The 23,013-nt window shown below is 40.6% G+C and overlaps 1 protein-coding gene across 3 annotated transcripts in view; it reads left to right on the top strand.

Moving 5' to 3' along the window:
• Positions 1–23,013, top strand: part of TEC (tec protein tyrosine kinase) — a 170,350-nt gene that overhangs the window by 7,652 nt on the left and 139,685 nt on the right. Inside the window, exon 1 of one of the 3 annotated variants that reach the window (XM_010858890.1) lies at positions 6,296–6,878. The exons of 1 other annotated variant lie outside the window; for it this stretch is intronic. In XM_010858890.1, the coding sequence (XP_010857192.1) occupies positions 6,846–6,878 (33 nt within the window). In that variant the 5' untranslated portion in view covers positions 6,296–6,845. Of the gene's footprint in view, positions 1–6,295; positions 6,879–19,523; positions 20,992–23,013 lie in introns of those variants that run through there. One more of the 3 variants, XM_010858891.1, reaches the window with a different exon arrangement.

Raw genomic sequence — 23,013 nt, 5'->3', positions numbered from 1 at the left:
TCCTCCTTGGAAAGAAAGTTATGACCAACCTAGATAGCATATTGAAAAGCAGAGACATTACTTTGCCAACAAAGGTCCATCTAGTCAAGGCTATGGTTTTTCTGGTAGTCATGTATGGATGTGAGAGTTGGACCGTGAAGAAAGCTGAGTGCCAAAGAATTGATGCTTTTGAACTGTGGTGCTGGAGGAGACTCTTGGGAGTCCCTTGGACTGCAGGGAGATCCAACCAGTCCATTCTAAAGGAGATCAGTCCTGGGTGTTCTTTGGAAGGACTGATGCTAAAGCTGAAACTCCAATACTTTGGCCACCTCATGCGAAGAGTTGACTCATTGGAAAAGACTCTGATGCTGGGAGGGATTGGGGGCAGGAGGAGAAGGGGATGACAGGGGATGAGATGGCTGGATGGCATCACCGATTTGATGGACATAAGTTTGGGTGAACTCTGGGAGTTGGTGATGGACAGGGAGGCCTGGTTTGCTGCGATTCATGGGGTCGCAAAGAGTCAGACACGACTGAGAGACTGAACTGAACTGAACCCCAAAGTTAAATTGTGGTTTTTTTTTTCCTACATAGTAGTGATTTCAGTGTTTATTATTCTGCAAATAATTTAAGCACGCAGTAGATTTAGTTTTGGAGAAGGCAGTGGCACCCCACTCCAGCACTCCTGCCTGGAAAATCCCATGAATGGAGGAGCCTGGTGGGCCGCAGTCCATGGGGTCGCTAAGAGTCGGACACGACTGGGTGACTTCACTTTCACTTTTCACTTTCATACATTGGAGAAGGAAATGGCAACCCACTCCAGTGTTCTTGCCTGGAGAATCCCAGGGACTGGGGAGCCTCGTGGGCTGCTGTCTCTGGGGTCGCACAGGGTTGGACATGACTGAAGCGACTTAGCAGCAGCAGCAGCAGAGTTAGTTTTTACCATTGGGATTGTTTTTGTTTCATAGAAGGCAGTTGGCTTTCTATTTTATTTTCCTGCCTTGAGTAATAAAAATGCTTGATCCTTTAAGCATGCAGAGAAAAAGAAAACAATTTAACTGAGTTTTGAGTGCTGTTAGATATGTAAGTTTTAGGTATGAATGCTTTTTACTTTTTTAAAATGATATTCAGCTTATTTGTCACAAATTTAAGCCAGTTACAGAAGCAGTGCATTAAAGAATTCTTGTTCATAGATTCTGGAATCATAGCTGAAGATTTTTGAGGCTCAGCTGGTGACACATCCCGCTTTCCACCCCCAGACCAAGGATGGAACTCTGCCTGCCACTAGCATTCCTCAGCTCTCAGTGTGCTTTCTGGACTCTCCCTGCCATCATTAAAAAGAAGTCATTTTATAGAACTTTATATATTCATTGTTAAAAAATTGTGAACAATAGTGAAGCTTGCAAAAAAGAGATTTAAAATAACCCCCAAACTGTTCCAGAGAGAATCTTGGTAAACTCCCCTCTCCATCATCTTTATCATCATTTGACTTTCTACAAATCTTTAACAACTTTCTAGAAAATAACTAACCAAAGGAGCATTGTGTGCAACCATTTATGTAACTCTAAATTCGATAATCTTTACATGTATAACACATATATAGATACATAAACACACACACATACTTTATGAGATTATACTTAGACATGCTATTCTTTGGGTAACAGTTTTCAAAATAGTCATCTTCTTATAGGAATAATTATCATTTTTAATAGCCTTTTGACAGTCTGTCTTGTTAATATGCAATGATATTTTCGAACCACTCCCCAATTGTTGGACATATTTTTTGTTTGTCTTTAAGTAAATAGTGTTGCTTTATCTTTTTCCCGTTTGGGAATTGTTTTCTCAGGAAATATTTTTCAAAATACCACTCTGGGATTAAAGGATTTCTAGTTTCCATTAATCATTGTCAGCAGGTACATAATAATAGTTTGTAAAAGCTCACTGGCTATATAAAATTTCCATTACCTCTTTTTTGACCTTTTGGATCCACGGTATCTCTTTTGGGTGAAGACATAAGGTTTATCTGGAGTTCTTGAGGCCACGCCATGTACCCAGTTGTAGGTCAGATAGTAAAGCTGGAGTAGCCTGACAGGTTTATTTGCGGAGACTGTGTTCTTGTTGATAAATGTCTACAGCCTCTTTATTTTGTTGGATGTCTGATAGGAAAAGTTTCCAGGGATCAGTAACAAAATGTGGAGGACTTGTAATGAGATCTGTGAAACTAAATTTGTCTTTAGTATCTGGTCTAGGGTTCACGGAAGTGGGGAAGGCATTATATGTTCAGTAGGGAATTCCGACTTTCCCACCCATTTCCCCATTACTGGACTGCATGAGGAAGTAGGAGGGGCAGGGCAACCAGTAACAGGAGAGAATTTTGTAGTAATGCAGTTTCTTGATAAAGAACTGGAGCAGAGTGAATTCCTATTCAGATCCCTACCCCAACTCCCCGCAATCTCTCAGTCTGCTGTGTAAAGCCTAGGCTAGATTTCTAAGATAGCCATTATGTGGTATTGTGTTCCCAAGCCTCAGGTTTTCCATCTATTAAACAAAGCATAATGACACCTAATTAACAGTCCACTTCAGAAAGATTCATGGCCTAATGCTTGTAAAAGACTTTGAGCTTTTCCCAGAGTGTTTTATATACATTCATGAGTAATGAGATGGCCTGCTCTATTTAGCAAAGGACATCTAAATTATGGGTTTCCCAGGTGGCACTAGTGATAAAGAACCTACCTGCTAAGGCAGAAGATGTAAGAGACGTGGGTTCAATCCCTGGGTTGGAAAGATTCCCCTGCGGGAGGGGATGGCAACCTACTCCAGTATTTGTGCCTATAGAATCCCATGGACAGAGGAGCCTGGCAGGCTACAGTCCATAGGTCGCAAAGGGTCAGAGATGACCGAAGCAACTTAACACATGTATATTATGCCCATTTTACAGATGAAAAAAGTGAGCCTCATAGAGGATAATGCCTTGTTGAGAATCAGACGATAAACTTAATGTGGTGTCTGTGGAATTTTTCTTGGTCTTTGTGGAAGAACTGACTCATTTGAAAAGACACTGATGCTGGGAAAGACTGAAGGTGGGAGGAGAAGGGGACGACAGAGGATGAGATGGTTCGATGGCATCACGACTCAATGGACATGAATCTGAGTAAACTCCAGGAGTTGGTGATTGACAGGGAGGCCTGGCGTGCTGCAGTTCATGGGGTCGCAAGGAGTCAGACACGACTGAGCGAGAACTGAACTGAACTTGTGGGATGAGTGGAATCTAAAACAAATTCTGCAGAAGTTTATGTGTTGGGAAAGTGGATTTTACAGTTTTTAAGCAGATATAACCTTTTGCTGGGATAGGCTACTCCTTTGTGAGGAGGAATCGTGTTTGACAAATTCTCTAGAGTTCTTGAGGAACATTGCATAGTTATGGAAGTTAGGGATAAACTGTGAAAAGACTCCACACAAAGGCCATTAAATAAATTTAGTCAGAGGGAGGCTGGGAGAAATATTTTTAAAAGTCAGGAATAGGGAGGGGACTGGAAGACAGAACAGAGGTTAAGCATAGATGGACATGTCTGAGATTACAAATGTGAGAAAGTTAGTTTATTTATTACTATTTCTAAAGTAAAACATGTAGAAGAGGGAGAACATAGTGTAAACTCCCAAGTTTACAGTCAACCTGAACCTTTTGGGACATAAGAAGCCAAATTGCTGGTCTCAAGTTCATGCAAAATGTCAGGGAAGTAGTAAAGAAAGCATTTAGGTAAAATGAATCCGTCTGTACATACAAATGGATGTTCTAGTTTACTCAAGAATGAGATTCAGGTATTACTGTCAATTCTTAACTGAAGACATTGATTCACTGTAGGATTTGGAACAAAAAAGCTAGCTACATCTTAGCTGTTGTTACACGTAATTCAGAAATGCTACCTTACCAGTTTTCACGATCCTTAAGCAGGTAAGATTGTTTCATCAATGTACCTTAAAAACATAATGGACTTAGAAAAAAGCAATATATTAATCAGCAGCATAGAGGATTGAGTAAATAATTCTGTGCAGTTCTTTTGTCTAGAAAGGTAAATGCTGAGGAGACACGTGGACATGGTGTACCTTCTTAAGCCATGGCAACCCAAGCTCTGTTGTACAGGAAGAGCTTTCATTTGCACCTTCTTTATTTCCAAATAATGCTCCAGTGGCCCCCTTGTAGTTAACTGAGCATGTAAGATGTGCCAGACTCCATGCTCAGTTCTTTACATTGGATTATCTCATTTAACCCTCCCAACAATCCCTATAAAGTACACGAGATAATTTTGGGCATTTTTATAGATGAAGAGCCTGAAGGAGACTCGGGAAATTTGGTTACGTGGTAGAGCCAGAGTTCAGAACAATACAGTCTGACTCCAGTGTACTCTGCAAGCTCTCCTGAGCTACACATACTGAGCTACCTGCTTGCCCGCTCCCTCTGTTATTTTCCTTCCTGGTCAACAGAGTTGGACAACCTGGAAGAAAACATAGAGATCTGCTTCAAACAAAACTAAAAGCAACCAGTTCCCCTGGGTATCATTCCAAGCCCCTTCGCACTATAGGTCCTAAGATGTCTTCACAGCAGCACTGATGAATAAAAATATTTTGTGAGGGACTTCCCTGGTGGTCCAGTGGCTAGGACTCCATGCTCCCAATGCAAGGGGCCTGGGTTTGATACCTGGTCAGGGAACTAGATCCCACATGCCACAACTAAAGATCCTGCATGCTCAACTAAGACCCATGCAGCCAAATAAATAAATACATATTTTTAAAAAAGAAATATTCTGTGTGCCAGACATGTAATTTAGAAGTTTCTAGTTGCCACATTAAAAAAAAGCAAAACACAACAAGTGAAATTAATTTTAATAGTATATTTTGGGTAACTCACTACATAAAAAATATTTTACCATATAATCATATAAAAGTTATTAATGTGATACTAGAAATAACTCAGGAACTTACTATGAGCAATACAGTATAATACAATGCAGTGCAATTCAATAGAATATCTTATGCAGTACAGTGGATAAAGTAAAATGTAATCCTATCAAACAAAGTTAGGAAACATATTTTACACCACTTCAGTTTTAAATTTTAAATTAAAATTAATTAAAATGACATTTAAAAATTAGTCCTCAGTTGTAATAGCCACATATCAAATGCTTAATTGCTGTTTGTGGTGAGTGTCTACCATATTAAATGGAGCAGCCCCATAGCAAAAGTTACTCTCTGTCTCCAAAAGCCTGGAGACTCCAGATTCTCTATCCCTCCTATTCCTTGATCCCTTCAAGCCCCCATGTCATCTTCCCTGCCTATACCCAGGGCTACCATGTACTGTTGTGCAAGTTATTCACGGCAAAACTCTGGGATGTCATTCAGGTGGACAATTTGGTAGATGTGTTTACTGTGAGGATGGAAGTGAAGTGTCTAAATGAAGAGACATAATTTCCTAATTCATGCAAAGGCATTTTTTGGGGAGGGGGCAGTGGTTGCAGTCCTTGTATACCTTCCTAGCATTCCAGCAGTGGGGCCTGACATTTTTCTCCTGTATGCTCAGGACTCTTCCAGTGTTCACAGCCTACGGCTAAAAGTAAGGAAGCAGCTTCAGTCACCCTCTCCTCTCCCCAAAATCATGTTACAAAGCCATAGTCATTTTTCATGGTAGTTTACCTTGGAGCCATGTATCTCACTCACTCATCACTCTATCCTCAGTGGCTGGCACATAGTATATAGGTTCTGAACACATTCACTGATTTGAATTATCATCTCAGAGTTCATTCAGGGCCCCTGTATTGTAGCCTGAGTTGCCCTTAATGAATCTTGACCTGAGGCTGATTTATCCAAGTTTGCTAACATGGCTCTCTCTCTCACCAAGTCACAACTAATCCTTCATGTGGCGCCCTTGTTCTGAATAATAATTGTCATGATTTTTATTATTACTGATAATAGCTACTATTTATTGATCCGTGTTCATCAAGCATTATGCTTAGCAGTTTATGTGCGTTATTTCATTTAATCTTTCCAAACATCTCTAGAAGGTAGGTACTGTTTTATAAGCATGAAACTGAGGCACTGAGAAATTAAGTAATTTACTTGAGGTCACACAGGTGGCTTAGTGGTAAATAATTCACCTGCAATGCAGAAGACACAGGAGATGTAGATTCAATCCCTGGGTCGAAGATCCTCTGGAGGAGGAAATGGCAACCCTCTCCACTATTCTTGCCTGAAAAATCTCATGGACAGAGGAGCCTGGTGGGATACAGTCATGGGGCCCCAAAGAATCAGACACGGCTGAGCGGCTGAACATATATACATACACAGCTAGTCAGTGGCAAAACTGAAATTTAAAACCAGTTCTGACTTCAAAGTCCTTCTAATGGTTTAAGTGACAAAAACTGGGCTTCTCTTTTGGTATCTGGGGCCTGACTGACAAGTCACTACACTGTCTTTGCCCAGACTTCCTTCCTTTGGGGAACTTTCTATTCACAGTCCATGTAGTTTGGGTGGGGTTGACACCAATGCCAAGGATGGTCATGTGACTCAGCTTTGGCCAATCTGAGAAGTTCCTCTTTACCTGGCCAGGTGATTGGTCAGAGGTGAGCACATGGCCTAGATTCACTCACTCAGGCTCTTTTTCTGGTTCAGTTTAAGAGAGGAGGCATTTTTTTCCCCTCTGGGATTTTTAGGCTGCTGAAGTAATGTAACCTAGAACTTCTGGTGGCCATCTTTCTACTACATGGAGGCAGCTGTTTGAAGGAGGAGGGAATGAATGAGGCTGACACGCAGAGAGAAGTACCAAGTGGTGGTGAGAGCACAGATTGCAACATTTGAACCCCAGCATTCAGATGTGCCTGAAGCATCCAGGACTTCTTGGTTATGTGAGCTAATACATTCCTTTTTGCTGTTGTTGTGTGTACAAATCTAGTTGTTTGGAATTGAAAATGCTAACTAATAGACAGACTAGAAGATATTTTTGTCGTGCATTTCCTGTTGCCATTCTCTGTCTGACAGCTAGATGAATTCACTACTTCTTGGGCCTGGGTGCCTACTGTGGTCTGCTCTATGCTTGGAGGTCTTTGATCCCTGTAGACCCTGTACATATTCAGCTTGTTTCTTCCCTTTTCAGTCTGTGAGCCCTGCCCCCATGAAGGGAGATTCCACACCCAGCCCCTCCCTGGTACTCCCCCCAATCCACTACCCCTGTGGCACAGCCCACACACGGAGATGTCAGTTGTGCCATGAGTGGAACATTAGGGAAATCGGACCTTTGTAGACATTAGAACAATTACTCATCAACCTACGTTTGAGTGTTGATCAAAGATTGTTGAATGCTTAACTCATCTGGCCCCTGACACTCTGGGATCTCAGCCAGTTTAGGCCAGAGCGTTGCCTCTTATCCCTAGTTTCCTTGGCTCCCAGCCTTTCTGATTAGCTGCCTTCTTATGTATTCTCAACTCCCCTGTGATTCTGAGCTTCCAGCCTTCTACTGGCTTCCTGCCCACATCTTTCCGGTGGCCCTCTGAGGGCATTGTTCCATTGTGAATCAGCATTCCCACAGCCCAGCCACACAGAGTGAGAACACTCCCTCCTCTGCAGCTGGCTCTTCTGTAGCCTTCTCCTGGCTTCCCTTTGTTCCTTCCAGGACATGTAAAAGCTTTTCTCCTTTAGCATTCAAGCCATTCATGCAAATACCCTTCTGATTTCTCCTTTTGTCACTGACCTCATGGTCATGCTGCTTGTTAGACTCACCTGGTTCATGGTTTTCTCTCCCAACTCTGCCGTCTCTGCATTCATCTGTACAACTAGCTTTATATATCTGTGATAAGTTGTCCAGTTGCCTTGAGGTACTTAAAGGGAGTAGCTAATTGTGACCAGAGTGGTATATCAGGGACACTCCTTAAAAGAGATTACCTGTGATCAGGACCTTAACAAATGGGCCGGATTTCAACAGGTGCTCTTCTAGGCAGAGAGAACTCAAACAAAGGCATGGGGAAAGGAAGACATCTATGTCCTTGAGCTCTTGGAAACAGATGGTAGGATGGGAAGAGGGAACCCAGGTAGAATTTGACATGATGATATGTAGTTAAGATTAAGGAGTAACCCAAAAGAGGATCCAGTGTGGAGAATGCAAGCGACGGACCAGCCTTTATTATTAAAGGGAGAAGTACTTTGAAGTTTTCAGGCATAGGTTGATAGTACAGATTATAAGATAAAAACCTGTTAGGTTGATTATAAAAGGAGAAGAGTTGTAATTAAAGCAGTTGAAGGAAGTTCATAGTAAGACTAAGGATGTAGAGAGGGTGGGTGGTAGAAGAAAAGGTGGGAGAATCTGTGGAGCAAACTGGTTGTGAGGGTGCTGGGAGCAGGCAGAGAAACCAGCAGGACATCTGCTTCTTAGGAGATGGGAGAGATCGAGGTCTGCTTGGTGATGGGTGATTTAGAGGTACAGGATTTGGTGTGAAACAACCATGTACTAGATGTGAATCAAAGTACAATTGGCCTTTTAATTATCTTATGTATTAAGAGTAAGATGTTTATATCATGATGGTAAAAACAACTTAAATTATGTAAGCTTGGGAAATCCTTGGCAATCTAGTGGTTAGGACTCCATACTTTCACTGCTGGGACCTGGGTTCAGTCCTTGGTCAGGGAACTAAAATCCTGCAAGCCACACGGCATGGCCGAAAAAAAAAAAAATTGTGTTAAGGTGTTTCGCAAACTGTTCTGTAGAATACTACAACTCTGGGAGATGTTAATCAGGTTCAAGGGAAACGGAATGAGTTCTGTGATCAAATAAGATTGGAAAGTATTCTATATGATTCACAGAGCCTATTCATGTCTTAAGAGGTTCTGTGAAATGCACACAGGGAACCATTTAGACATTGATTAACCCTGATTTCCCTAATAAATTTGTCCATTTCAGCAAGGATGTGATCAACACACACTGTAATAGTATGATCTGGCCACTGTGCTGGCCACTGGTCAGTAAGAATAAAATCAGCCCACGTGCCTGCCCTTGTGAGAGTGTGGCCTGGTATTATCTGACAAGTTCGTAGTGTTCTGAAACAGTTTGGGAAGCTTTGAGTTAAGGTGTGCAGACATTCTTGTTTGTGCTCTGGAGTAGAGGAGTGATTTTTAAAACAATACATATTTATTTATTGGGTTGTGTCAGGCCTTGGTTGTGGCACTCAGAATCCGCAGTCCTCCTTGTGGCATGTGGGACTTGCGGAATCTTTAGGTGCAGCATTTGAATGCTGTTAGCTGAAGGGGGTGGGATCTAGTTCCCTAACCAGGGTTTGGGGCTTGGAGTCGTGGCCACTGGCCCACCAGGGAAGCCCCTGAGCAGCGTGCTTGCCTCCTGTCCCATCACTCTGCCTCTGTGTCTCTAATGTTACACCGGTATCTCTACTTTTGCATACTGTTTCCTGCCCCTTCTGCCTCGGGGATGGACAGAGCTGATGACAGGCTAACTTTCAGTTCTGGGAAGTTGGTGACTTGCCCAGGGTGACCCAGCTAGTTAGTGGTAGAGCCAGAACCCAGCTCTTCAGGCTCTAGGTCCTATGCAGATTCCATTCTTGGTGAGAAGGGACAATATGGAATGCCTAAATATTGAAAAAAAATTAGATAGACTCAACAGGTTGAGTGAGATGAGATACTATGGATTATGCCAGTTTAATCAATATCAGGGCTGATTTAGATATCACCAGCACCACCACCATCATCATCACTAATGTTGAGTAATTACTATGATCCATGTCCTGTGCTAAGCACTTTACACATATTTAATTTTTACAACAACTCTGTGAAGTAGTAATTATTACCCCATTTTATAGATGAGGAGGCAAGCTCAGAGAAGTAAGTGATATATCCATGTTTACATAGCTAGGAAGCAACAAAGCCAGGCTTCCATTCTAGGCTGTTTTCAGAGTCCACATGCTTAACTTCATCTTCTATTAGGTGAGTTTTTTTCTCTGCTTCTAAAATTCCTTCTCAGAATCAGTCTGTCTTTTCTCCCTTGCCATTTCAGCTTGCCCAGCCCATTCTCTGTGTGAAAAACTTGATTTCAGAAAGGATCTGATCTTTTATTTATTCCATGTCAGGTAACATTCATCAAGTATTTAATGGGTGCTTACTGTGTGAAGGAACTGTTTTAGAAGCTGAGGATCCAGTGGTGAACACACAGACTAGGTTCCTGCTTATGAGGAAGTTAGAGTCAGTGTGGAGGTCGCACGATTAAAAACAAATAACAGAAATCCTGCGTAGTAATAAGTATGATGCAGAGAATTAAAATCCGTATTTTAATTTAATCAGGGTGACTGATTATTTTAGATTGTGTAGTCAAGGGAAGGAGGGTTTCCGTGGTGGTTCAGCGGTAAAGAATCTGCCTGCCAATGCAGGAGACACAAGTTCCATCCCTGGGTCAGGAAGATCCCCTGGAGGAGGGCATGGCAAGCCACTCCAGTATTCTCGTCTGGAGAATTTCATGGACAGAGGAGCCACAGCCCACGGGGTCGCAAAGAGTCAGACATGACTTAGCGACTAAACAACAACAGTCAAGGAAAGGTCTTTTGGTGAAAGTGGCATATAGGTTGAATTTGAGTTACAAGAAGTTATTGGTTAAGAGTGAGCAAGAGAGAGCAGGTGGAATGATTTTCTAGATAGAGGTAACATGATTTGCAAAGACCACCTCCCCCCAACATGCCATGGATTTGCTATGTGTAAAGGACAGGAAGAAGGCTTTTGTGGGTTGACACAGAGTGGGCCAGGGAGAGAGTGGCACTGGATGAGGTTGGACAGGTAGGTGGTGTCCTAAATTAAGAGATTTTTAGTCTGAGTTCAGGGAATCCATTAGAGGGTTTAAGCAGAACTGAGGACATAAGCTGGTTTATGTTTTTATAAGTTTGTGTTGATTGAGACTTCCCTGGTCACACAGTGGATAAGAATCCACCTGAAGCAGGGGACACGGGTTTAATCCCTGGTCTGGGAAGATTCCACGTGCCTTGGAGCAGCTAATCCTGTGTGTCCAACTTCTGAGCCTGTGCTCTAGGGCCCATGAGGCACAACTACTGAGCCCATGCACTGCAACTGCTGAAGCCCGTGCGCTGCAACTGCTGAAGCCGATGTGCCTAGAGCCCGTGCTCTGCAACAAGAGAAGCCATGGGAATGAGAAGTCCGAACACCACAACAAAGAGTCTCCCCCCACTCTCTGCAACTAGGGAAAGATTGTGTGCAGCAAAGAAGACCCAGTGCAACCAAAAAAAAGTTTGTGTTGATTGATGAATAGAAAAAGGATTGTAAGAAGATGAGGAAGGAAGTAGTGAGACCTAACAGGAGGATATTGCAATAGTCCTGACAAGGGATGATGGTGTCTATATCAGTTATTGCCACAGTAATGCTGTGTGACAGATATCCCCATAAACTTAGTGACATACAGAAAAAAGGATTATTTTTGCTCAGTCAGTGGAATGGTTGGGTAATGCGGCTCTTCTGGGCCAGGCTCAGCTGATCCTGACAGAGCTTGCTCATGTCTGTGATCAGCTGTGGGTCAGGTAGGCAACTCTGCCATATTGCCTGCTTTCCCTGATATGTTTGGGAGGGCCAGCTGGTTGCTGATTGTCTAGGATGGCCTCAACTCAGATGGCTGGGACAACTCTGCTCTCCTCTGTGTGGTGTTGTTATATGACTCTATTCTTATTCTCAGGCTGGCCCAGTCCTAGTCTCATGGTCATAATAAAGAAGCAAGAAAGGAAGTAGAAATGGGCAGGCAGATTTTTAAGCCTTAGCTGGTGTTCCATTTGCTACTGTCACATTAGTCAAGGCAGGTTATTTGAGTACATCGACAGCTAGTATGAGGGGCATTGCCAAAGAGCAGGTATACAGAGAGGTATGAAAAGATTCAGGGAGGCATTACAATAAGAGCCATTAGTGCAATCAGTCTGTTGCACTGAAGGGAAAAGTATGAAGTGGAGTCTTGAATATTCATAGGATATTAGAATATTTTGGAGCCTGGTGGCTCAGTGGGAAAGAGTCCACCTGCAATGCAGGAGATGTGGGTTCGATGCCTGTTTTGGGAAGATCCCCGGGAGAAGGGAATGGCTACCACTCCAGGATTCTTGCCTAGAGAATTCCATGAACAGAAGAGCTTGGCATGCTGCAGTCCGTGGGGTTGCAAAGAGTTGGACACGACTGAGTGACTAACACTTCCACTTCCACAGTCAAAAGAACATGCTGATGGATTAGAGTTGAGGTATGAAAGAGAGAAATGAATCAATGATAGCTCTTAGATTTTTGGCTGAGCAGCTGGGGAGATGGTGAGGCCATTTATTCAGACATCAAAGACTAGATAAAGAGCAAATTTTCGGGGACTATATAGCACTCCATTGTAGCCATGTTACATTTGAGATACTTGCTAAATATTTAAATAAAGATATCAGGATTGCAGTTGGATATATAAATCTGAGGTTCTTGGCAACAGGGCTAAAGATGGAGATGTCAGGGTTATTACCACAGGTGGTATGTCAAGCCGTGGAACTGGATGAGGCTGCCTCCGAGGAGGATTCATAGATGAAGAAGCAAAACAAGCCCAGGGTAGAGTGCTGGTGCACACCAGTGTTCAGAAGTAAAGGAGGAAAACAGAGGTCAGCAAAGGAGACTGAGAAGGTTCAGCCTCTAAGATTGGAGAAAAATCAAGGAGACTTTGGTGTCACAGAGAACCAACAGAAGCGAAGCATTTCAAGGAGAGAATGGTCAGCTGTGTTAACACTGTTAGGGCAGCAGGGGAGAGAGACTAGAACTGGGAAGTGATCACGGGTTCTGGCAACAAGGCTGTTCTTGGTGATTTTGACACATGAAATCTTAGTGGCCTGATGAGACAGAAACGCACCTGGAGCAGTTTGAGGCCAGCACATGAGTTGAGGAGCAGGGATAGCAACCCTAATCCTGTCTTTCAAGAGCTTTTGCTGTAAAGGGACTCAGGTGATACGGTAGTTGGAGGTGACTGTGGGTCAAGGCAGAGGTTTATTTTTGGGAATGTATGTGATGCTTCTGTACCAAAGGGGATGATCCAGTAGAGAGACATCAGGTACACCAAAGAAGGGAAAGCTACAGGCCACAAATGTTGGAGATGGCAGGAGAGGACGGGATTGAGAATTTAGAATAATTAGTGTGTTACCTTCTTTGGGGGTATTTGGGTACTTTGTTTTATTTCTAATTTTGGAATGAAACATTTACCATTGAAGTGAATCGTTTCAGCCAGGGTAAGGAAGAATATGAGTTCTGCTGTAACACTGGGCAGAGGGAATGCGTCTGTATTAGGCTCATTCAGCTACCATCGTAGAGGAGAGATGGAGAGACTTCTTTGGAAGTATTCTATTTCTGTAGGTGGTGCTCAGTGTTTCTTTTTTCTTTTTTTACTTATTTTTATTTTTCGGCTGTGTTGCCTGACATGTGGGATCTTAGTTTGCCAACCAGGGATTGAACCTCTCCCCCTGCGGTGGAAACATGGAGTCTTAACTACTGGACTGCCAGGGAAGCCTTCCACGTTTCCTATAATGATAGAAAAACTGATAAATTCAGTTTCTTAGATTTTGATATGGGTAGCAAGTTTGGCACTTCTTGAGCAAAGCTAGGGAGGGAATGTGAATGACAGTGTCCAGATTCTTATAACAGTATGACTTGATGTTTTGATCAGTTCAGTAGATTGCAGACCAGATATGCATTCTGTAATTCCAGCTGGGAGATAAAAATTGCCTTTTATACTTTTTAAGATAAGGTAACTTCAACTTTACCTTTTGAACCATGGTGTTGGAGAAGACTCTTGAGAGTCCCTTGGACTGCAAGGAGATCCAACCAGTCCATCCTAAAGTAGATCAGTCCTGGGTATTCATTGGAAGGACTGATGTTGAAGCTGAAACTCCAATACTTTGGCCACTTGATGTGAAGAGCTGACTCATTTGAAAAGACCCCGATGCTGGGAAAGATTGAGGGTGGGAGGAGAAGGGGATGACAGAAGATGAGATGGCTGGATGGCATCACCAACTCAATGGACATGAGTTTGGGCAAACTCCAAGAGTTGGTGATGGACAGGGAGGCCTGGCATGCTGCGGTTCATGGGGTTGCAGAGTCGGACATGACTGAGCAACTGAACTGAACTTCAACTTGAAACTATAATATAAAGCAAATATATTAAATGAATGGTAATTTAAAATGTATTTTGTAGAAGTTCATGTGTACATTTGGTGATATTTAAGCAACTATTTTCACCAGCCTTCCTGGAATCTGTGCTCTGTGTGTGGTGGGGTGAGGATGGTGGTGTTGAAAAAAGTAGTACCCTGTCTTAGAGTATCTTCCCAGTCTTCGAAGATTTTTGTTCAGTTGCTGTGAATCTGTTTTCCTATTTCACTGATTTAAAATATTAGTGCTTACTTGTGCAGTTCATATTGTGAACTGAGAACCACATCAGTCACCACTCTGTTTTTTATTGCTTTCTGATTTGGTGGAAATAATACTGAAAAAGACATCTGCTAGGGCCTTAGTCGGAGAAGACAATGGCAAGCCACTCCAGTACTCTTGCCTAGAAAATCCCATGGATGGAGGAGCCTGGTAGGCTGCAGTCCATGGGGTCGCTACGAGTCAGACCGACTGAGCGACTTCACTTTCACTTTTCACTTTCACACAATGGAGAAGGCAATGGCAACCCACTCCAGTGTTCTTGCCTGGAGAATCCCAGGGACGGGGGAGCCTGGTGGGCTGCCGTCTGTGGGGTCTCACAGAGTCGGACGCGACTGAAGTGACTTAGCAGCAGCAGCAGCAGCAGCAGGGCCTTAGTAATTCTTATATATAGCAGTCTGTTAGTTCAAAGGACTGTTAGTTCAAAGTTAGCAGAAATATTAGGAAGTCAAGAAGCAAGACGTAAATCAGATGAAGTCAGAATCTCAAAATGTAAATGCTTCTAGTGTGAAGCTGTAGATCTTTGGAATTGTTGGTGTTTTCTGTTATCTTAGATCATTCAGGAGGGTGTATCTGAAAATACTTAGCCTTCAAAAATTTTTACAGCAAATATGTTGATTATTATATTATTAATGTAATATTTACATTTCTTTCACATGTTGGAGAGTAAGTCTGAATTTCATTTAATTTTTATTGAAAATGAACTTAAGCGCATTTATCAGATATGGCTCAAGGATCATATCTATTTACCTAATTCTGTACTCGACTCTTCTTTTTTTTTTGGCCATGCTTTGTGACTTATGGGATCTTAGTTCTGCCACCCATTTCTCCTGAGGTGCCCTGGCTGATAGCCTGCAAGTGCTCAAAATGTGAGTGAGGCCATTCTGGACATTGAGCAGAATTGTTCCCCTGACAGAATCAGGAGGAAGAATACATTTTAATTGTTTTCAAGTTCATAATTATGGAATGGGTGTATTTTGCTGGTGGTTTTTCTCATCAGAAGCTAATGGACACAGCTTCCAGTGCTGGTGGACGTTTCTGCTGATGCTGTGTTGGGCTCATCTGGACACAGTGTGGCTGTGTCTTCTATGGAACATTCAAGGCTAATTTTGATTATAATGAGTTTCTGTTGTATGAACTGATGTGAGAACCAACTTCCATATAAGTTTTGCTTGGTTTCACTCTGTTTTATTCCTTCCTTCTGGTTTGTGATTTCTCCTTCTACTTTTGATTCTCATCTGTATGTTATTTACATGTTGTACATTTATATTTTTCTTAAATTTTTTTAATTGAGAATAAATTCAGGTAACCACCATTTGAACCAATTTGAAGAGTACAATCCTGTGGTTTTTAATATATATACAATGTTGTATAACCACCACCACCATCTAACTCCAGAAGATTCTTATCACTTAAAAAAAAACTGTACACACCCACCCTACCCCATTCTCTCTTCATTGCAGCCAAATGATAGTCTACTTTCTTTCTCTATGGGTTTGCCTGTTCTGGACATTTCACATAAACAGTGTTCTGGTCATTTCACATAAATGGAATCAATATAATGTGGCCTTTTGTGCTTGGCTTCTTTTACTTAGTATAATATTTTCAAAGCTCATTTGTGTTGCACTATGAATCAGTACCTCATTGTTTTTTTCTGGTGGAGTAACATTCAGTTGTATGGGTTTATATATATCTCCATACATCAGTGTATGGACATTTGGGTTGTTTCCACTTTTTGGCTATTATGACTAATACCTCTATGCGCAGTAGTTTATAAGCCTCTTTGTGAATATATGTTTTCAATTCTCTTGGGTATGTACTTAAGAGTGGAAGTGCTGGGTCATAGCTTAACTCTATGTTTAACTTTTGAGGAACTACCAAACTGGTTTTCACAGTGGCTGTATCACTTTACATTCCTACTAACAATGGATGAGGGTTCCCATTTCTCCATATTCTTGTCAATCCTTATTTTCCTTTTTTTGGGATTATAACTAGCCTAGTATGTGTATAGTAGGAACTCCTTGTGCTTTTGATTTATGTATTCCTAAAAGAAAGACAGTTCCAGAAAAACATCTGCTTTATTGACTAAGCCAAAGCCTTTGACTGTGTGGATCACAATAAACTGTGGAAAATTCTGAAAGAGATGGGAATACTAGACCACTTGACCTGCCTCTTGAGAAATCTGTATGCAGGTCAGGAAGCAACAGTTAGAACTGGACATGGAACAACAGACTGGGTCCAAATAGGGAAAGGAGTATGTCAAGGCAGTATATTGTCACCCTGCTTATTTAACTTAATGCAGAATGCATCATGAGAAACATTGGGCTGTATGAAACACAAACTGGAATCAAGATTGCTGGGAGAAATATCAATAACCTCACATATGCAGATGACACCAACCTTACTCCAGAAAGTGAAGAACTAAAGAGCCTCTTGATGAAAGTGAAAGAGGAGAGTGAAAAAGTTGGCTTAAAACTCAACATTCAGAAAACTAAGATCATGGTATTCAGTCCCATCACTTCACGGCGGATAGATAGGGAAACAGTGAAAACAGTGTCAGACTTTATTTTCTTGGGCTCCAAAATCACTGCAGATGCTGACTGCAGCTATGAAATTAAAAGACACCTGCTCCTTGGAAGAAAAGTTATGACCAACCTAGACAGCATATTAAAAAGCAGAGACATTACTTTGCCAAGAAAGGTCTGCCTAGTCAAAGCTATGGTTTTTCCAATAGTCATGTATGGATGTGAGAGTTGGACTGTAAAGAAAGCTGAGCGCTGAAGAATTGATGCTTTTGAACTGTGGTGTTGGATACAACTTTTGGGAGTCCCTTGGACTGCAAGGAGATCCAACCAGTCCATACTAAAGGAAATCAGTCCTGAGTGTTCATTAGAAGAACTGATGTTGAAGCTGAAACTCCAATACTTTGGCCACCTGATATAAAGAACTGGCTCATTTGAAAAGACCCTGATGCTGGGAAAGATTGAAGGTGGGAAGAAAAGGGGACAACAGAGGGTGAGATGGTTGGATGGCATCACCAACTCAATGGACATGAGTTTGAGTACACTCTGGGAGTTGATAATGGACAGGGAGGCCTGGCGTGCTGTAGTCCAGGGGTCTCAAAGAATCAGACATGACTGAGTGACTGGACTGAACTGAAAAGCTAGTGATGTTGAACATTTTTTCAAGTGTTTATTAGCCGTTTGACATCTTTGGGAAAATGTCTACTTAAGTCCTTTACCTGTTAATTAAAAAAAAATTATTCAGTTGTAAGTGTTATATTTTCTGGATACTAGACTCTTATTGGTGCCTCAGCTGGTAAAGAATCTACCTTCTGTGCAGAAGACCTGGGTTCAATCCCTGGTTTGGGAAGATCCCTTGGAGAAGGGAATGGTTACCCACTCCAGTATTTGGCCTGGAGAATTCCATGGACTGTATAGTCCATGGGTCACAGAGTCAGACACGACTGAGTGACTTTCACTTCACTTCAGACTCTTATTGGGTATGTCATTTGTGAATTCTTTCTCTCATATGTGGGTTGTCTTTTCACTTCCTTTGTAGTGTCCCTAGACATACAGAAGTTTTTGAGTTGAAGTCCAGTTTCTCTCTTTCGTCACTTGTGCTCTTCTTGAAGTTGTGTTTAAAAAGCCATTGTGTGAACTAAAATCATGAAAACTTACTGCTATGTTTCCTTCTGAGAGTTTTTGTAATTTTAGTTTTTACATTGTCTTTGATCCATTTAGAAATCATTTTTGTTTGTGGTGTGAAGTAGGGATCCCAATTCACTTATATCCAGTTGTCTCAGAACCATTTGTTGGAAAGACTGCTCTTTCCTTGTGGAATAGTGTTGGCATGCTCATCAAAAATGAGTTAACCATAGATGTGTGGGGTTTCTTTCTGGACTCCCAGTTCTACACTGTTGATCTGTACATCTATCTTTATATAATATTACACTGTTTGGATTCCTGTAATATTGTAGTGAAAGTGAAAGTGTTAGTTGCTCAGTTTTATCTGACTCTGCAACCGCACGGACTGTAGCCCACCAGTTTCCTCTGGTCATGGATTTCTCCAGGCAAGAGTACTGGAGTGGGTTGCCATTCCCTTTGAAATTGGGAATGTGAGACCACCAGCCTTTTGTTTTTCAAGATTAAATGGCTATTTGGCATTACTGTGTGAGTTTTAGTATCAGCTTGTCCATTTTTGCAAAAAAAGAAAAAACAAAAAAGGCAATTGGAATTTTGATGCAGATTATGTTGAATCTGTAGAGCCATTTGATAATGAGTGCTATTTTAGCAATATTAAGAATTTCAATCCTTGAGCATGGACATCTTTCCCTTTATTTTGGTCTTCTTACATTTCTTTTAACAGCATTTTGTAGTTTCCAATGCATAAGCCTCACACATCTTTGGTTAAATTTTGTTCATGTTTCTTTTTTTTTTTTTTTTCTTTTTTGGTGGAGTCATATGGCTTGTGGATCTTAGGTTCCTGGCCAGGCATGGAACCTGGGCCCTTGGCAGTGAAAGCATGGAGTCCTAACCACTGGGCCTCCAGGAAATTCCCATGTTCATGTAGTTTTTAAAAATTTACTTTATTGAAGAATAATTGATTTACAATGTTGTGTTAATTTCTTCTGTACAGCAGAGTGATTCAGTTATGCATGCATATATATATATTCTTCTTCATATCCTTTCTATTGTGGCTTATTACAGGATATTGAATATAGTTCCTTGTGTTACACACTAGGACCTTGTTGTTTATCCATTCTATATATAGTAGTTTGCATCTGCTAATCCCAAACTCCTGATCCATCCCTCCCTCCACATCACTCCCCTTTGTCTGTCCCAAGTCTGTTCTCTCTGTCTGTGAGTCTGTTTCTGTTTCACAGATAAGTTCACTTGTATCATGTGTTAGATTCCACATATAAGTGATAATCACATTATTTGACTTTCTGACTTTTACTTAGTATGATAATCTCTAGGTCCGTCTCTGTTGCTCCATGTTGCTGCCGATGGCATCATTTCATTCTTTTTTTATGGCTGAGTAATGTACCACATCTCCTTTATCTGTTCATCTGTTGATGGGCATTTAGGTCATTTCCATGTCTTGGCTATTGTGAATAGTGCTGCTATTGTTTATGTGTTTTTATTGTAAGATGTCTCAATTTCTCTCTGAATGTACACAAGGTATAAATTGTAAATCAATACAAATAAAATTTTTAATGTAGTTCATCAGCTATATAATGTAGTCAGACTTTTACTATAAAAATCTGAGAGTAAGGACACAAGATTTCTATTCTTAAAGGTATTAGTATTATATTAGTTACATTCTATTTTCTTTCTTTGTTTATAAAATGGTACTTGCACTTACTATGGGACTCTGGTGCATTTTAATTTCTTAGTGATAATAGTAGCACTACAAAAATTAAAATGGTAAGACTAAGAGCAAACACTTAACACTTAAGTGCATGTACTCTTCTGAGTGCTTTCTGTGTATTAACTCATTTAATGAAATTCTGAGTGGGGGTGTAGTTTTAAAAGCTAAGGGACTGTGAGTTTGTGTGTATGAAACTTTACATTTGAATGCCATATTTAAAAACATAATTTTAATCTAGAGTTCTTAAAAATAGCTATAGTGAGTTGTTAGTTTTAAAAATTAAGATACTAATAATAGTATTAATGAACAAAGAGAGGGAAGTAGTATTTGTCAACTTAGCTTTTGTGTACTCTGAATTATTGGTAGAGAGGTTTGGACCCGATGATTCTAATTATTGGAGCACCCAGCTCTCATTTTCTGTAAACAAATAACTTGAATATGAATAAGCTGTAAACATCACAGTCCTCTGTATGGCACTTGAGAAGGATATTGGAGGAGAGGGCTCTTTAAAGCTTTAGACAGAAACTCTGCTGGAGTATAAGCTCGAAGAAGGTGGGGCCTGTGTTTCCATTGCACTGTTGTAATCCTCTCACAGCATTAGATGTAAAGTGGATTTTAAACAAACTATTTGGTTGAAAAATTAATGAACAAATGAATACAAGGCTGAAAAAGAATCAGTTTGGATTTTGATTTCTTTTTGATAGTGGAAATACCATTCTCTCCTTTGGGAATATGTGTGTGTATTTGGGTAGAAATGGAAGAGAGAAAGGATTATTGAAATAGAATATGTTTAAATTAATGGAAGTTGTTTTTACTGTTTTTCTTCAAACTCACCTTGCATTTAGTGGGGCTGAGCCCTTGTTCAACCATCTTCCATGGGTGACAACTAACTCAGCCCTTACCCCAGCTCAGACATCATCTTCTCTGATTATCTTTCTACCTTCTACCTTTGGGCAGAGCTGAACCTTGTATCCATCTGTGATATAGCACTTACCACATGGTTAATGACATTTTTACTTTCTGTTATATATGTCCTTTCTCCTACGTTGTGGATACCTTATCGGCTATGTCTTCTGCTTTATTCCCAGAACCTGATAGCGTATCTGGCACTTAGCAGATACTCAGTTAACAGTTGTTGAATATGAAGACATGTATCAGTTCAAAACAAAGGTATGGCAAAATGAACTGACTGTTGGCTATGTATAAGAAACTTTATGTGGATTTTTCTGATTTATACCTCATGTTACTCCATTAAGGTTGGTACCATTATCCTTATTATGAAGGTAAGGGAATAGTGTCAAAAGAGTTAAGTAACTTGTATGAAGTTATACAACTAATAAATGGCAAAGCTAAGATTTAGAGCCAGGTCAGTGAGACTTAAAAGTTCAGGCTCTTGTAGGCAAAATATTCTTTGACGTAAAGTGTAGCAATGCCTTCTTAGGTCAGTCTCCCAAGACAATAGAAATAGAAGCAAAAATAAATAAATGGGACCTAATCAAATGTATAACCTTTTGTGCAGCGAAAGAAACCATAAACAAAATGAAAAGACAGCCTATGGACTGGGAGAAAATATTTACAAACAATGCGAATGATAAGGGCTTAATTTCCAAAATATATGAACAGCCAAGGCAATTCAATAACAAAAAAACCAAACAACCCAGTCAAAAAATGGACAGAAGACGTAAATAGACATTTCTCCGGAGAAGACATACAGGTGGCCCAAGGCACATGAGAAGAGGCTTAATATCACTAATTATCTGGGAAATGCAAATCAAAACTACTTATCTCACAGTAGTCAGAATGTCCTAGGGAGGATGTGAAGAAAAGGGAAACCTCCTACACTGTTGGTGGGAGGGTAAATTGATGCAGCCCACATGGAAACTAGTATGGAAGTTTCTTAAAAAACTAAAAATGAAGTCACCATATGATCCAGCAATCCCACTACTGGGCATTTATCTGGAGAAAACTCTAGGACAAAGTATATGTGCATCCCAATGTTCATAGCAGCACTAGTTACAATAGCCAAGATGTGAAAGTAACATATATGCCCATTGACACATGAATGGATAAAGAAGAGGTGGGATGTATATACAATTGAATATTACTCAGCTGTAAAAAGAATGAAATAATGCCATTTGCAGCAACGTGGATGGACCTAGAGATTATCAAACTAAGTGAAGTAAGTTAGACAAAGACAAATATATGATATCACTTATATGTGGAATCTAAAATATGACACAAATGATCTTATTTACAAAACAGAAACAGGCTTACAGATGTAGAAGACAAATTTATGATTACCGAAGGGGAAAGGAGGTGGGGGAGGGATAAATTAGGAGTTTGAAATTAGCAGATACAAACTATCAATACTATATATAAAATAGATAAAAACAAGGCCATACTATATAGTACAGGGAACTGTATGCAATATCTTATAACCTATAATGGAAAAGAATATGAAAAAATGAAAAGAATATGAAAAAAGACTACATATATGTATATGTATAACAGAATCACTTTCCTGTACACCTGAAACTAACACAGTCTATAAATCAATCATACTACAATAGAAAAAAAGTTAGGTTCTTTCTACTAAATCATTCTGCTTAAACCAGGAGTTCTAATGTAAGTAATTGGTGACATAAGATGACGGAGGGTGACATAGGGAAAGAAATCGTTAGGATAATGTATAAAGAACCATTGGTTATATCTTCTACAGCTCTGTCAGGGGACATATTAAAATTTTTAGAGTTAATATGTCAAAAGATATAGGCTTGCCTTCTAGATGGTTGAATTTCCTGTGTTTAATACAGTGGTATTAAACAGTGGCAGAGTTCCAAAGAATAGCAAGGAGAGATAAGAAAGCCTTCCTCAGCGATCATGCAAAGAAATAGAGGAAAACAACAGAATGGTAAAGACTAGAGATCTCTTCAAGAAAATTAGAGATACCAAGGGAACATTTCATGCAAAGATGGGCTCGATAAAGGACAGAAATGGTATGGACCTAACAGAAACAGAAGATATTAAGAAGAGATGGCAAGAATACACAGAAGAACTGTACAAAAAAGATCTTCACGAGCCAGATAATCATGATGGTATGGTCACTGACCTAGAGCCAGACATCCTGGAATGTGAAGTCAAGTGAGCCTTAGAAAGCATCACTACAAACAAAGCTAGTGGAGGTGATGGAAT

The sequence above is a fragment of the Bison bison genome, unplaced genomic scaffold (assembly GCF_000754665.1).
Source record: "Bison bison bison isolate TAMUID 2011002044 unplaced genomic scaffold, Bison_UMD1.0 scf7180017864451, whole genome shotgun sequence".
NCBI lineage: Eukaryota > Metazoa > Chordata > Mammalia > Artiodactyla > Bovidae > Bison > Bison bison.
Note: the sequence above shows the minus strand (reverse complement) of the source record. Positions and strands in the feature narration are given on the sequence as shown.